Here is a 17,894-nt window from a genome sequence, read left to right on the forward strand (position 1 = left end):
CATGAGGCCAAATAATTGACGTAATAATTTTGTGTGTTTAAAAATTTGCATTGAATTTTAATGTGTTGTGCAAATATTCGTCAATATTGGTGGAGATTAAAAAAACAGAGAATTTAAAAGAAAAATAAAATAAATATAGTGTCAAGATAGTTTTTATGAAGTCGGTTATGTATTAGTTTCTAGCCATAACATTAACCATTTAGCCATATATATGCGATTCTTTTAAACATTGAGTGGGACATACATGAAATTTTTAAAGATGGTGTATTATAATCAAATGGCCACAACTGATTGTTAACAAATACCGGATGTATTGTAATGTCAAATATACAAAAATATATAATTTATTTCTAAAGAAAAGTCTGTCAAAATGTTATGTCTTATTCCTATAGAAAATTTTGTCAAAATTTTTATTTCTATAGAAAATTCGGTCAAAATTTTATTTCTATAGAAAATTCGGTCAAAATTTTATTTCTATAGGAAACTTTGACAACATTTTATTTCTATAGAAAACTTTGACAAAATTTTATTTGTATAGAAAATTTTGTCAAAATTTTATTATGATAGAAAATTTTGTCAAAATATTCTATTGAAATAAAATTTTCTATAGAAATAAAATTTTGACAAAATTTTCTATAGAATAAAAATTTTACCAAAATTTTCTATAGAACTAAAATTTTGACAAAATTTTCTATAGAAATAAAATTTTGTCAAAATTTTCTATAGAAATTAAATTTTGACAAAATTTTCTATAGAAATTAAATTTTGACAAAATTTTCTATAGAAATAAAATTTCGACAAAATTTTCTATGGAAATAAAATTTTGACAAAATATTCTATGGAAATAAAATTTTGACAAAATATTATATGGAAATAAAATTTTGACAAAAGTTTCTATAGAAATAAAATGAAAAATATTCTATGGAAATACAATTTTGACAAAATTTTCAATAGAAATAAAATTTCGACAAAATTTTCTATAGAAATAAAATTGTGTCAAAAATTTTCTATAGAAATAAAATTTTATCAAAATATTCTATAGAAATAAAATTATGCCAACATTTTCAATGGAAATAAAATTATGAAAAAATTTCGCATAGAAATAATTTTTTTTTCTGCAGAAAATTTTGTCAAAATTTTATGTCTATAGAAAATTTTGTCAAAATTTTATTTCCATAGAATATTTTGTCAAAATTTTATTTGCATAGAAAATTTTGTATTTCTATAGAAAATTTTGTCAAAATTTTATTCCCGAAGAATATTTTGTCGAAATTTAATTTCTATAGAAAATTTTATCAAAATTTTATTTCTATAGAAAAATTTAATTTCAATAGAATATTTTGACAAAATTTTCTACGGAAATAAAATTTTGACAAAATATTCTATGGAAGTAAAATTTTGACAAAATTTTCTATAGAAATAAAAATTCGACAAAATTTTTTACGGAAATAAAATTTTGGCAAAATATTCTATGGAAGTAAAATTTTGACAAAATTTTCTATAGAAATAAAATTTCGACAAAATTTTCTATGGAAATAAAATTTTGACAAAATATTCTATGGAAATAAAATTTGGACAAAATTTTCTATAGAAATAAAATTTAGACAACATTTTCTATAGAAAAAAATTTATTTCTATGCGAAATTTTTTCATAATTTTCTTTCCATTGAAAATTATGTCATAATTTTATTTCTATAGAATATTTTGATAAAATTTTATTTCTATAGAAAATTTTTGACACAATTTTATTTCTATAGAAAATTTTGTCGAAATTTTATTTCTATTGAAAATTTTGGCAAAATTTTATTTCCATAGAATATTACGTCAAAATTTTATTTCCATAGAAAATGTTGTCGAAATTTTATTTCCATAGAAAATGTTGTCGAAATTTTATTTCCATAGAATATTTTGTCAAAATTTTATTTCCATAGAAAATTTTGTCGAAATTTTATTTCTATAGAAAATTTTGTCAAAATTTTTGTTTCTATAGAAAATTTTGTCAAAATTTTAGTTCTATAGAAAATTTTGTCAAAATTTTAGTTCAATAGAAAATTTTGTCAAAATTTTAGTTCTATAGAAAATTTTGTTAAAATTTTATTTCTTTAAAAAATTTAGTCAAAATTTTATTTCTATAGAAAATTTTGTCAACATTTTAGTTCTATAGAAAATTTTGTCAAAATTTAATTTGTCAAAATTTAATTTGTCAAAATTTTATTTCTTTAAAAAATGTAGTCAAAACTTAATTTTTATAGAAATTTTTGTCAAAATGTTATTTCTATAGAAAATTGTTGACAAAATTTTATTTCTATAGAAAATTTTGTCAAAACTTTCTAAAGAATATTGTCAACATTTTATTTCTATCGAAAATTCGATCAAAATTTTATTTCTCATTACCTTTAAGGCAATGAACCGCTCAGTGGTAAATAATGCAGCGCCAGTGTGGACACTTCAGACAAGTGATACCCAGTGGAATATAACACACAGGTCTGTCAGTATATTGCCCTTAGAACTCCGAAATGTTGTAGGCAAGTACAGCCGCCTCAGCGTAGCTGTCGGTTATGTGAAATCAGGTGCTATATGACACGCGTCTCCTATTCGTATGCCCAGCAAAACCTAGACGCCTCACTATCAGATCACTCTGGACACATCTCATCTTAGTCGCAGAGTTCTTCAATCTGGATACAAGCCGACGTACCAACAGAACAAAAATGGTTCTTGTAAATCCAGAGTCTGATGTAGGTAGCCCCCTTATAGACCAATCTCATGATAAGACTTTTTGGGTTTCTAGAAACCGTAACCGATTTTTAACTGATTTACTTTGAAAAAAATTTTATTTCTATAGAAAATTTGGTCAAAATTTTATTTCTATAGAAAATTTTGTCAACATTTTATTTCTATAGAAAATTTTCTTTAAATTTTATTTCCATAGAAAATTTTCTCCAAATTATTATTTCTATAGAAAATTTTGTCAAATTTTTATTTCCATAGAGAATATTGTCAAAATTTTATTTCCATAGAAAATTTGGTGAACATTTTATTTCTATAGAAAATTTTCTGAAAATTACGTTTCTATATAAAATTTTGTCAATATTTTAGAAATTTTTCTCAACATTTTATTTCTATAGGAAATTCGGTCAAAATTTTATTTCTATATAATCTTTTGACAAAACTGTATTTATATAGAAAATTTGTCAAAATTTTCTTAAAATTTTTATTTCTATAGAAAATTTTGTCAAAATTTCATTTCTGTAGAAAATTTTGTAAAAATATTATTTCTATAGAAAATTTCTCTAAATTTTATTTCTATAGAAAATTTTGACAAAATTTTATTTCTATAGAAAATTTTGTCAAAATTTTATTTATATAAAAAATTTTGTCAAAACTTTATTTCCATAGAAAATTTTATCAAAATTTTATTTCTATAGAAATTTTTGTCAAAATTGTATTTCTATTGAAAATTTTGTGAAAATTTTATTTCTATAGAAAATTTTGTGAAAATTTTATTTCTATAGAAAATTTTGTGAAAATTTTATTTCTATAGAAAATTTTGTCAAAATTTTTTTCTATAAAAAATTTTGTGAAAATTTTATTACTATAGAAAATTTTATTTCCATAGAAAATTTTGTCAAAATTTTATTCTATAGAAAATTTTGTCAAAATTTTATTTCTATAGAAAAATTTGTCAAAATTTTATTTCTATAGAAAATTTTGTCAAAATTTTATTTCTATAGAAAATCATGTCTAAATTTTATTTCTATAGAAAATTTTGTCCAAATTTTATGTTTATAGCAAATTTTGTCAAAATTTTATTTCTATAGAAAATTTTCTTTTAATTTTATTTCCACAGAAAATTTTCTCCAAATTTTTATTTCTATAGAAAAATTTGTGAAATTTTTATTTCCATTGAGAATATTGTCAAAATTTTATTTCCATAGAAAATTTGGTGAAAATTTTATTTCTATAGAAAATTTTGTCAAAATTGTATTTCTATAGAAAACTTTGTCAAAATTGTATTTCTATATAAAATTTTGTCAAAATTTTAGAAATTTTTCTCAAAATTGTATTTCTATAGGAAATTCGGTCAATATTTTATTTCTATATAATCTTTTGAAAAAATTGTATTTCTATAGAAAGTTTTGTCAAAATTTTCTTAAAATTTTTATTTCTATAGAAAATTTTGTCAAAATTTTATTTCTATAGAAAATGTTGTCAAAATTTTATTTCTATAGGACATTTTATCAAAATTTTATTTCTATAGAAATTTTTTGCCAAAATTTTATTTCCATAGAAAATTTTGTCCAAATTTTATGTTTAAAGCAAATTTTGTCAAAATTTTGTTTCTATAGAAAATTTTCTTTACATTTTATTTCCACAGAAAATTTTCTCCAAATTTTTATTTCTATAGAAAATTTTGTCAAATTTTTATTTCCATAGAGAATATTGTCAAAATTTTATTTCCATAGAAAATTTTGTCTGGGACAGTTTTGAAATTTTTCTCAAAATTTTATTTCTATAGGAAATTGGGTCAAAATTTTATTTCTATATAATCTTTTGACAAAATTGTATTTCTATTGAACGTTTTGTCAAAATTTTCTTAAAATCTTTATTTCTATAGAAAATTTTGTCAAAATTGTATTTCTATAGAAAATTTTGTCAAAATTTTATTTCTATAGAAAATTTTGTCAAAATTTTTCTAAAGAAAATGTTGTCAACATTTTATTTATATAGAAAATTTTGTCAAAATTTTATTTCTATAGAAAATTTTATCACTATAGAAAATTTTGTCAAAATTTTATTTCCATAGAAAATTTTGTCAAAATTTTATTTCTATAGAAAATTTTGTCAACATTTTATTTCTATAGAAATTGTGTCAAAATCTTGTTACTATAGAAAACCATATTTCCATGCATTTGACATTTAAATGTATTTTTCACCAATCAGAAGTGATCAGCTGAATTGTAGTACACAACCTCTTCATGTTTGGACAAGTGGTTGACATTTTTCACATCACCTTAAAAATAGTAAATGTATGTTAATTTTTCACTGTGATTTATTATTATGTTAGGAGATTTTTGTTGATGGTTGACAACACACACACGTAGGATTCCGGTTTATATTTTTTATGAACATGCAATGTTTAGGAGGTTCTGGCATACGTAATTAGTTTTTTTTTCATAAATTACATTAGTTTTTATGAGGGCTAATTCAGAAAGACGTATATTATAATTAAAACAAGTATATACGGCCGTAAGTTCGGCCAGGCCGAAGCTTATGTACCCTCCATCATGGATTGCGTAGAAACTTCTTCTAAACACTGCCATCCACAATCGAATTACTTAAGTTGCGGTAACGCTTGCCGATGGCAAGGTATCTTAAAACCTCCTAACACCATCTTCTAAAGAAAGAAAATTTTGACAAAAATGTCTACAGAAATAAAATTTTAACAAAATTTTCTCTAGAAATAAAATTTTGACAAAATTTTCTATAGAAATAAAATTTCGGTAGATTATTTTTGGCTCTAGGGCAACCATGATTATGAACCGATATGGACCAATTTTTGTGTGATTGGACCAATTTTGGTATGGTTGTTAGCGACCATATACTAACACCACGTTCCTAATTTGAACCGGATCGGATGAATTTTGCTCCTCCAAGAGGACCAATTTTTGCACGGTTGCTAGAGACCATATAACAATACCATGTACCAAATTTCAGCCGGATCGGATGAAATTTGCTTCTCTTAGAGGCTCCGCAACACAAATCTGGGGATCGGTTTATATGTGCGCTATATATAATTATGGACCGATGTGGACCAATTTTTGCACGGTTGCTAGAGACCATATACCAATACCATGTACCAAATTTCAGCCGGATCGGATGCAATTTGCTTCTCTTTGAGGCTTCGCAAGCCAAATCTGGAGATCGGTTTATATGGGCGCCATATATAATTATGGACCGATGTGGACCAATTTTTGCACGGTTATTAGAGACCATATACCAATACCATGTACCAAATTTCAGCCGGATCGGATGCAATTTGCTCCTCTTTGAGGCTTCGCAAGCCAAATCTGGAGATCGGTTTATATGGGGTCTATATATAATTATGGACCGATGTGGACCAATTTTTGCATGGTTGTTAGAGACCATATACCAACATCATGTACCAAATTTTAGCCGGATCGGATGAAATTTTCTTCTCTTTGAGGCTCCGCAAGCCAAATCTGGGGATCGGTTTATATGGGGGCTATATATAATTATGGACCGATGTGGACCAATTTTTGCATGGTTGTTAGAGACCATATACCAACACCATGTACCAAATTTCAGCCGGATCGGATGAAATTTGCTTCTCTTTTAGGCTCCGCAAGCCAAATCTGGGGATCGGTTTATATGGGGGCTATATATAATTATAGACCGATGTGGACCAATTTTTGCATGGTTGTTAGAGACCATATACCAACACCATATACCAAATTTCAGCAGGATCGGATGAAATATGCTTCTGTTAGAGGCTCCACAAGCCAAATCTGAGGGTCCCTTTATATGGGGGCTATACGTAAAAGTGGACCGATATGGATATAGCTTGTTTCGTTCGGAAGTTAGCGTGATTTCAACAGACGGACGGACGGACGGACATGCTTAGATCGACTCAGAATTTCACCACGACCCAGAATATATATACTTTATGGGGTCTTAAAGCAATATTTCGATGTGTTACAAACGGAATGACAAAGTTAATATACCCCCATCCTATGATGGAGGGTATAAAAACTAAGGACTGGTTAATATTTTTTAATTTGAACATTTAAATACGGAGGATGCTTTTTTGGCTGCTTTCCAAATTATTTTTTACATCATCGTAGCATTTAAAAAAATCATAATCAAAATTTACTCTACGCAATAAACTCATACATTTTACCGAACCTTTCGTAAATTACACATGTCATAGTTGAGTGTAATAATAATTCATTCGTTGGATATTATACGAATAAGGTATCACCAAGGATAATAAATTACAAAGACTAGGAGATTTAAATTTTCTGGACGGATACATTGATATATTCTCCTTTGCGGAGAGATAATGAAATTGATATCAGAAAAATAGGTGATAAATTACATCATACCCGCAAATATATTCAGGAAAGCAAACAACTAAAAATGATGAGTATAGAAACCCAGAAATGTAATGTAAATATGAACAACAAAAAAATCGGTTTAAGAAGAAATAAATAACGTACTAGTCACGAAATGTAAACAAAACCCCGATAAGGAATTAAAAATGAAAGCGAGATACACTGCAAAAAAAAAATTGTATGGGCTTTACATAATGATATGCGTGAAGATAAATTCGAACTTGTAAGAGAGCACTTAGCAGAGACATGAACCAACCAATATGCAATAAAACTAACCCGCGCAGTAAGTTTCTTTAAAAGTGCGGCTTGTGTTCAGCTAATCAAAATAGGAAAGACTTCATTAAAAAAGATCCAGTACCAGCAAAAAGGGAATATGATCACCTCAAACATGTTTCAAAACCAAAACCGAGGAGCATGCCCCAGTGAAAAGCTTATGGGCCTAGCTCATCTGTGGGAGGAGAAATTAGAGTTCAAATCAAATTTTTTGCCCGTCTTTGAACGCACTTAGGATACATTTTTGTTTTCTTCCAAATTTTGATTAATTGGAAAGCTCAGATTGAGAAGAAAGCTACAATTTGATTTCCATAACCGTAGCTTAATAAATTTTCAAAGGGGGGTGGGCCTAAGTAATTTTATTAAAAATTTCTATAGGGATTTTCGCCAATTTACGACCCACGACAACGAACTAAAGTGGGCATGTAGCATATGTACACAGAAAAAAAATTCACAAAAATTTTTCCAATTAAAGTCTAAATTGAGTTTTAAAAAATATACAATTAGAAATATAATTGATTCAACAAATTTTTTAATTAAACCAAAAGTCAATCACAAAAATTAATAGTATCAATTAAATTTTTAATAATTTTTTAATTGGCTTTCAATTAATTTTTATACTCTCCACCATAGGATGGGGGTATATTAACTTTGTCATTCCGTTTGTAACACATCGAAATATTGTTCTAAGACCCCATAAAGTATATATATTCTGGGTCGTGGTAAAATTCTGAGTCGATGTAAGCATGTCCGTCCGTACGTCCGTCTGTTGAAATCACGCTAACTTCCGAAGGAAACAAGCTATCGACTTTAAACTTGGCATAGGTAGTTGTTTTTGATGTAGGTCGGACGGTATTGCAAATGGGCCATATCGGACCACTTTTACGTATAGCCCCCATATAAACCGACCCCTAGATTTGGCTTGCGGAGCCCCTTGGAGGAGCAAAATTCATTCGATCCGGTTGAAATTTGGTACGTGGTGTTAGTGTATGGTCTCTAACAACCATGCAAAAATTGGTCCATATCAGTCCATAATTATATATAGCCCCCATATAAACCGATCCCCAGATTTGACCTCCAGAGCAAAATTCATCCAATTCGGTTGAAATTTGGTATATGGTGTTAGTATATCGTATCTAACAACCATGCAAAAATTGGTCCATATCGATTCATAATTATATATAGCCCCCATATAAACCGATCCCCAGATTTAACCTCCCAGCAAAAAAATCTGGAAGTTCTTCCAAAGGCATAACTTTAACAGCACTTCCAGAAGATGCTCTCCCAATGATGTTCTTTATTTTAACTACACGCTCACAAAAAATCGCTTCTGTAACATATACTCCCAAACATATTTTGCTTCAAGCATATACATTTTTGGGTATTGCCCAAACATTTATATGTTTGATCTCTTCCAATATATAATATGTTTGAAAGCATATTAGTCTAAACAATATATGTTTGGGTAGTCTAAGTTCCAAACATTTTGTATTTTTGCATCCAAATTCAATAATGTTGTCTTCCAAAAAACAATATGTTATTATGTGAACATATAATATGTTTGGAAGCATTTTGCACCCAAAAATATTATATGCTTAAAAAAAATTCTCCCAAAAAATATTGTGCTCAAAATTTTATTTATTTATATATATATTTACAATCATAATGAATTATGAAAATAAACAGGTAATATAGGTGCTAACAACATAGGTTTTCGACCTGAGTGCTCAAAATTTTGTTTCTGCCTAATTGTATATTCCCCCACATCTTTCTCACTTCCACGAGATTTTTTTGTTCTTAGCACTTTTTTCTGTGATACAAACATTGTAGAAGAAATTATTCAATTTTATGATTTTTTTTATTTTAATTTTACCTTTTGCCGGACGGGGATTCGAACAGCGGACCACACAGTTTGTAAGGATCAAAGAAGTAGCAGATCAATTGCCCAAGGAAAAATAAAATGTTAATTTTGTAATAACAAGCAACAACCACCAACTTAATTCAATATCGCTCTCTGTTAAATAGCGCTCCAAGCTACTAAACACATATATGTTTATAGGCTATTTCTAAATTAATATATGTTTGCATCCAAGCATATTATATTTACAAACATTTTATGTCCCAAACATAATATGTTCTAACATATTAACATATATGTCCCAAACATGTTATGCTAGTTTATGAACATTATATGCTTGCACTCAAAAATATTGTGTTTAAAAATTTGTGTTCCAAACATATAATGTTTATAGCCAAACATATGAAAAACAGTCTTTTTCATCCGTGTACCCGGGAAGTTCTTTTAATTAAATTTTTTATAACTTGGTTTTTTCATACTTTTAATGGATAATTTTAACTTTTTTTTGTTTCAAAGAGGTTAAAAATAGAGTAAGAATTCATAAAATGGTACAATTCATTTAAATTTTGTCGAAAAAAATGCTAAATCCAATCTGAAAAAATGCTGAATTTTTGAAAATATTTGAGGTCAAACGTTTCTCACAAGCTTTAGAATCGATTAAAAATTAAAAAAAAATTTTAATATTATTATTTTGACAATATATCACAGATTTTTTTAATTTACATCCAAACCATTGAATTCGGATCACACCTAAAGAAGTGATGCAAATTCAGTGCAAAGGCTGTTGAAATGGAGAACTTCCGTCCTATGACAAGCCCATGTTAAATTCATCGCTTCTGCGTCAATTTTGCACCACTTCCGGACCCAAAAAGAACATTTTCATTACTTTTTTGGCGACGCTTTTTTGCTGGGCCTCTTAGAGGAGCAAAATTCATCCGGAACCTCTTAGAGGAGCAAAATTCATCCGATCCTTTTGAAATTTGGTACGTGGTGTTAGTATATGGTCTCTAACAACCATGCAAAAATTGGTCCATATCACAGAATTTTTTAATTTACATCCAAACCATTGAATTCGGATCACACCTAAAGAAGTGATGCAAATTCAGTGCAAAGGCTGTTGAAATGGAGAACTTCCGTCCGGAACCTCTTAGAGGAGCAAAATTCATCCGATCCTTTTGAAATTTGGTACGTGGTGTTAGTATATGGTCTCTAACAACCATGCAAAAATTGGTCCATATCACAGAATTTTTTAATTTACATCCAAACCATTGAATTCGGATCACACCTAAAGAAGTGATGCAAATTCAGTGCAAAGGCTGTTGAAATGGAGAACTTCCGTCCTATGATAATCCCATGTTAAATTCATCGCTTCTGCGTAAGTTTTGCACCACTTCCGGACCCAAAAAGAACATTTTCATTACTTTTTTGGCGACGCTTTTTTGCTGGGCTCCGGAACCTCTTAGAGGAGCAAAATTCATCCGATCCTTTTGAAATTTGGTACGTGGTGTTAGTATATGGTCTCTAACAACCATGCAAAAATTGGTCCATGTCGGTTCATAATTATATATAGGCCTCATATAAATCGTTCCCCAGATTTGACCTCCGGAACCTCTTGGAGGAGCAAAATTCATCCCATTCGGTTGAAATTTGGAACATTGCGCTAGTATATGGCCGCAAACAGCCATGCACAAATTGGTCCATATCGGTCTATAGTTATATATAGCCGATTGCCAATCACACAAAAATTGGTTCATATCGCTAAAAATAATCTACCAAAATTTTATTTCTATAGAAAATTTTATCAAAATTTTATTACTATAGAAACTGTTGTCAAAACTTTATTTCTATAGAAAATTTTGTCAAAATTTTATTTCTATAGAAAATTTTGTCAAAATTTTATTTCTTTAGAAAATTTTGTCAAAATTTTATTTCTATAGAAAATTTTGTCAAAATTTTATTTCTATAGAAGATTTTGTCAAAATTTTATTACTATAGAAAAATTTGTCAAAAATTTATTACTATAGAAGAATTTGTCAAAATTTTATTTCTATAGAAAATTTTGTCAAAATTTTATTTCTATAGAAAATTTTTTCAACATTTTATTACTACACACAAAAAAAATTTCACGAAAATTTTTCCAATTAAAGTTTTGATTGAGTTTTAAAAAATATTCAATTAAAAATTTAATTGATTCAACAATTTTTTTAATTGAAACAAAAATCAATCACAAAAATAATAGTATCAATTAATTTTTTGATTGGATCAATTAACTTTTTAATTGGCCTACAATTAATTTTTTAATTGATACTATCATTTCCGTGATTGAAGACATTTCAATTAAAAATTAATTGGATCAATTAATTTCGTGATTGAAGCAGAAAAAATTTTTTTTGTGTGTATAGAAGATTTTGTCAAAATTGTATTACTATAGAACATTTTTTCAAAATTTTATTTCTACAGAAAATTTTGTCCAAATTTTATTACTAGAGAAAATTTTGTCAAACTAAATTATAGACGTATTTAATCGGCCTTTTGATTTGTTTAAAATATCCCCGTATGGACTAACTTACAATTTACAAGACGGCGTTAAGAAGTTTTAAGATACCTTGCCATTGGCAAGTGTTACCGCAACCCAAGTAATTCGATTGTGGATGACAGTCTGTAGTAGAAGTTTCTACGCAATCCATGGTGGAGGGTACATAAGATTCGGCCTGGCCGACCTAACGGCCGTATATACTTGTTATTATTGATACTATCATTTCTGTGATTGAAGACGTTTCAATTAAAAAAATAATTGGATAAATTAATTTCGTGATTGAACAAAAAACATATATTTTTGTGTGTAGCTCTGACATTGAACCAAGGGACTACAAAAGGAGGAAGAGTTCCGTAATACAAAAAAGTGAAAAAAAAGTTTTTTTTTTTTTTTTGAAAAAAAAATTATATTTAAAATCACTATAAATATTATCATGAAAATGGAGATGGGAGGTTATAGTGTGAAATATGATCTGCAGAAAAACAAAAACAAAATACGAGAAAAAGCACTAGAAAGCAATGATTTACAATATTTGCATACTAGCTTTGAACATGCAACAGATATTCATCGACAAAAAGCCATGATTGATTTGAGACAATCAATTACTTCGGAAATTCTTTTATCATTCTTTGTCACTTACCTTCCATTCCTTTTCGATAATAAACTCTGAAATATGGTTTCACCTTTAGCATCCTTTATGGTAACAATAAATTGATCGGCCTGAACCGTATTGTATTCATACATTCCAGGGCGCATCTGGAAACGACAAAATTCTCCAGCATAACCACGACCTATGGTGCCACCACCTATGCCACCCAAAGGAACACCATACATTTGTTTACCATGTTCCGTGTAATAGTAGTCCATGTAGCAGCGACGACCCTCACGTGACACTTTCCAATAGTAGGCGGCATATCTGAAAATGGTAAAAAAATACACACACAAAAGTTGTAGTAGTAGAAGGGTCATGAATATCATTATTATTCATATATATACGATAGAATAATGGAATCTTGGCTGCGGGGCTTTGAAGGGACAGAGTAGGATAGGAATTAATGGATAGAGCGAAATATACTAAAGTTGAAGATAATTAGGTGACTTGTAAGTGCGGGGGTGGTATAAACAGTTGAGTCAATCAAATGGGCAATCAATTGCACCAATGAGAAATTAAATTAAATTTAAATTAAATTTAGATTAAATTTAAATTAAATTAAATTAAATTAAATTAAATTAAATTAAATTAAATTAAATTAAATTAAATTGAATTAAATTAAATTAAATTAAATTAAATTAAATTAAGTTAAATTACATTAAATTAAATTAAATTAAACTAAATTAAATTAAATTAAATTAAATTAAATTTAATTAAATTAAATTAAATTAAATTAAATTAAATTAAATTAAATTAAATTAAATTAAATTAAATTAAATTAAATTAAATTAAATTAAATTAAATTAAATTAAATTAAATTAAATTAAATTAAATTAAATTAAATTAAATTAAATTAAATTAAATTAAATTAAATTAAATTAAATTAAATTAAATTAAATTAAATTAAATTAAATTAAATGACATAAATTAAATTAAATTAAATTAAATTAAATTAAATTAAATTAAATTAAATTAAATTAAATGATATGATATATGATATGATATGATATGATATGATATGATATGATATGATATGATATGATATGATATGATATGATATGATATGATATGATATGATATGATATGATATGATATGATATGATATGATATGATATGATATGATATGATATGATATGATATGATATGATATGATATGATATGATATGATATGATATGATATGATATGATATGATATGATATGATATGATATGATATGATATGATATGATATGATATGATATGATATGATATGATATGATATGATATGATATGATATGATATGATATGATATGATATGATATGATATGATATGATATGATATGATATGATATGATATGATATGATATGATATGATATGATATGATATGATATGATATGATATGATATGATATGATATGATATGATATGATATGATATGATATGATATGATATGATATGATATGATATGATATGATATGATATGATATATATTATGATATGATGATATGATGTGATATGAAATTAAATTGAAAAAATTAAATTAAAAAATAAATTAAATTAAATTAAATTAAATTAAATTAAATCACATAAATTAAATTAAACTAAATTAAACTAAATTAAATTAAATTAACTGATATGATATGATATGATATGATATGATATGATATGATATGATATGATATGATATGATATGATATGATATGATATGATATGATATGATATGATATGATATATGATATATGATATATGATATATGATATATGATATATGATATATGATATATGATATATGATATATGATATATGATATATGATATATGATATATGATATATTATATATGATATATGATATATGATATATGATATATGATATATGATATATCATATATGATATGATATGATATGATATGATATGATATGATATGATATGATATGATATGATATGATATGATATGATATGATATGATATGATATGATATGATATGATATGATATGATATGATATGATATGATATGATATGATATGATATGATATGATATGATATGATATGATATGATATGATATGATATGATATGATATGATATGATATGATATGATATGATATGATATGATATGATATGATATGATATGATATGATATGATATGATATGATATGATATGATATGATATGATATGATATGATATGATATGATATGATATGATATGATATGATATGATATGATATGATATGATATGATATGATATGATATGATATGATATGATATGATATGATATGATATGATATGATATGATATGATATGATATGATATGATGATATGATGATATGATGATATGATATGATATGATATGATATGATATGATATGATATGATATGATATGATATGATATGATATGATATGATATGATATGATATGATATGATATGATATGATATGATATGATATGATATGATATGATATGATATGATATGATATGATATGATATGATATGATATGATATGATATGATATGATATGATATGATATGATATGATATGATATGATATGATATGATATGATATGATGTGAAATTAAATTAAATTGAAAAAAATTAATTTAATTTATTTTTCTTTGATCTTGATTTAACTTCGTGAATTATTTTGAATTCTTGTAATTATTGTTAATTTGTTTTTTTATTATCATTATTTCGCCATTCTCTTATAGAAATTGACGAATACAAATCAAAATGTAGGAGAAAAATCTAAACAAGTGCCTGCCACATTGGCATTTGGTATCCATGTTGGTATTTAGTTTCTTTCACAGCAACAGCAATCATCATCATCATAGTCAGGGCCATTATTATTGGTGGCACTTGGAGTGATGTCATCATATGCCATGAAAGTCGTGAAATTTTAATTTTGTGCTGTGGTAGTAGATTTCAGGCAAAAAAGAAAATGTTCAAAAGGCATTTTATGTTTAAATGCTGTTTTCTTTGTGTTGTAGTATTGGCAAATAAAACCGACGTTTTGTCGATAGTTTCCTGCCTCAAGACTATTAGCGTTGTGGGTGATGCCGCCAGCAGAATGAGGTTTTTCCTTCTTTATCATGGTTCTCTGGTGCTTATTCATCAAAGGTCAATGGTGCTTCAAAGTCATGACCACCACCAATAATAAGTTGGGGATTAAACAATTTGTTTGTGTTTTTTATATATGTACGTGGGGGCGTGTGTGTATTTACCAACAGGATATAGAATTAATATGAGAAATAATTAAACCCCAAAGAATTTCAATTTAACGAGTTCAGCCAGCGTTGATAAAAATACTTATGCAAACTGTTATTTATTTAAGACAACAATTAAATAATTTTTTTTGGTGATAAACATTTTAACTTTTCGGCGAGATAAAAAAATAGGAGCAAAAAAGTTTACGTTTGCTATACACGTTGTCCAAACGTTTTAGTTTTTTTTTGCGTGTGGTAATAAGAGTTTTGCTGTGATATTGTGACATTGGTTGATCTTCATTTAATCAATTAAGAAGTGTAGAAGTTAATGTAATTAAGGGAAACCCGCATTTCTTAGCAGTGTTGCCACACTGAAAAAATATTGTCGTGAGGCCAAAGATTTCATGTCCTTAAAATACGAATGCAAATTTTGCTTAGCATAGAAGACGCATTTCTCTAATATAAAGTTTTTTCCTTGTTCAAAAGTCAATAAACTTTTCAATGAAGTCGTATTGTCCTTATAATTAAATGATATGAAAGAAAAATTTTTTGGGGTAAGGTCAACTTGACTTTAATAATTCAGAAAAATTCTTTAAAATTAATGAAATTGTCTTTAAATTTGTTGCTTTTTTGCATCTTGACTACAAAGCAAAAAATTGTTCAAAAATAGGACATGTTTTTCAAAACTTTCTTTTAAAGATGTTTTTTAATTAAAACATAGCATAATTTTTACCGAAAGTCGAGTCTGAATTTGGAAAATAAAGTTGTCGTTAACTCGTTTTTAAAGGACTTTGATGGCATATGAAGAAAAAAAAACTGAAAAAACGAATAGTTAAAATTTGCTTCCTAAAATCAAGTACACAAAACCCAAATTTAAAAGAGAATTGTGTCTTAACAGTATCCTTCTCCGCTTCTTTGGCTCGTAATCAATACCAAAATTGTTAAAGTAAAGACGAAATCTTTGGAACCGGGCATGCTTTTTTCAGTGCAGTATTGGAGATTTCTAAAAAAATGGGGATGATTTTTCGGTGAAAGGAACGAAATTTTTGAGTTATGGACTTGAGGAAATTTTAGGGTTTTTAAGTGGATTTTTCGAAATCATTTCAGAAAAATGGTTTACATGAAAGCTAATTGGAAACATTCTTAAAAAAGGGTTTAAAGGTGCACAGAGAACACGGTTGCCACAGTTGGTATAATTCTACCAAAAATGGTAGATTTTTTACTGTTTCGTAGATTGGTAGAATTCCTGATGCTTTGGTAGATTTTGCAACATATTCCTCTCCAACTAAGAGGTACTTCACATACTTTTACAGAAATATCTTAATTTTTTTATTTTTATTGTGTTTTTTTCTTTCTATAGAAATAAAATTTTGACAAAATTGTTTACAGAAATAAAATTTTGAGAAAATTTTCTATGGAAATAAAATTTTCTATAGAGATAAAATTTTGACAAAATTTTCTATAGAAATAAAATTTTCTATAGAGATACAATTTTGACAAAATTTTCTATAGAAATAAAATTTTGACAAAATTTTCTATAGAAATAAAATTTTGACAAAATTTTCTATAGAAATAAAATTTTGACAAAATTTTCTATAGAAATAAAATTTTGACAAAATTTTCTATAGAAATAAAATGTTGACAAAATTTTCTATAGAAAAAAAATTTGACACATTTTTTTACAGAAATAAAATTTTGACAAAAATTTTCTATAGAAATAAAATTTTGACAAAATTTTCTATAGAAATACAATTTTGACAAAATTTTCTTTAGAAATAAAATTTTGCAAGAATTTTCTATAGAAATAAAATTTTGCAAAAATTTTCTACAGATATAAAATATTGCAATAATTTTCTATAGAAATAAAATTTTGACAAAATTTTCTATAGAAATAAAATGTTGGTAGATTATTTTTGGCGATATGGACCAATTTTTGTGTGATTGGGGATCGGCAATATGTAACTATTGACCAATACGGACCAATTTTGGCATGGTTGTTAGAGACCATATACTAACACCACGTACCAAATTTCAACCGGATCGGATGAATTTTGCTTTTCTAAGAGGTTCCGGAGGTCAAATTTGGGGATCGATTTATATAGGGGCTATATATAATTCTGAACCGATATGGACCAATTTTTGCATGATGGTTTGAGAGCATATACTAACACCACGTACCAAATTCAACAGGATCGGATGAAATTTTCTTCTCTAAGAGGCTCCGCAAGCCAAATCTGGGGGTCGGTTTATACGTAAAGCTGGTCCAATAT

The 17,894-nt window shown here is 26.8% G+C and overlaps 1 protein-coding gene across 4 annotated transcripts in view; it reads right to left on the reverse strand.

Moving 5' to 3' along the window:
- The window catches only part of LOC142223840 (non-lysosomal glucosylceramidase), a 61,269-nt gene that overhangs the window by 9,348 nt on the left and 34,027 nt on the right, over window positions 1-17,894 (reverse strand). For all 4 annotated transcript variants that reach the window (XM_075293679.1, XM_075293678.1, XM_075293682.1 and 1 more), the window contains one exon: window positions 12,441-12,716. In XM_075293679.1, coding sequence (XP_075149794.1) covers window positions 12,441-12,716 — 276 coding nt within the window. The remainder of the gene's footprint in view (window positions 1-12,440; window positions 12,717-17,894) is intronic.

This window comes from Haematobia irritans, chromosome 2 (genome assembly GCF_050003625.1).
Source record: "Haematobia irritans isolate KBUSLIRL chromosome 2, ASM5000362v1, whole genome shotgun sequence".
Taxonomy (NCBI): domain Eukaryota; kingdom Metazoa; phylum Arthropoda; class Insecta; order Diptera; family Muscidae; genus Haematobia; species Haematobia irritans.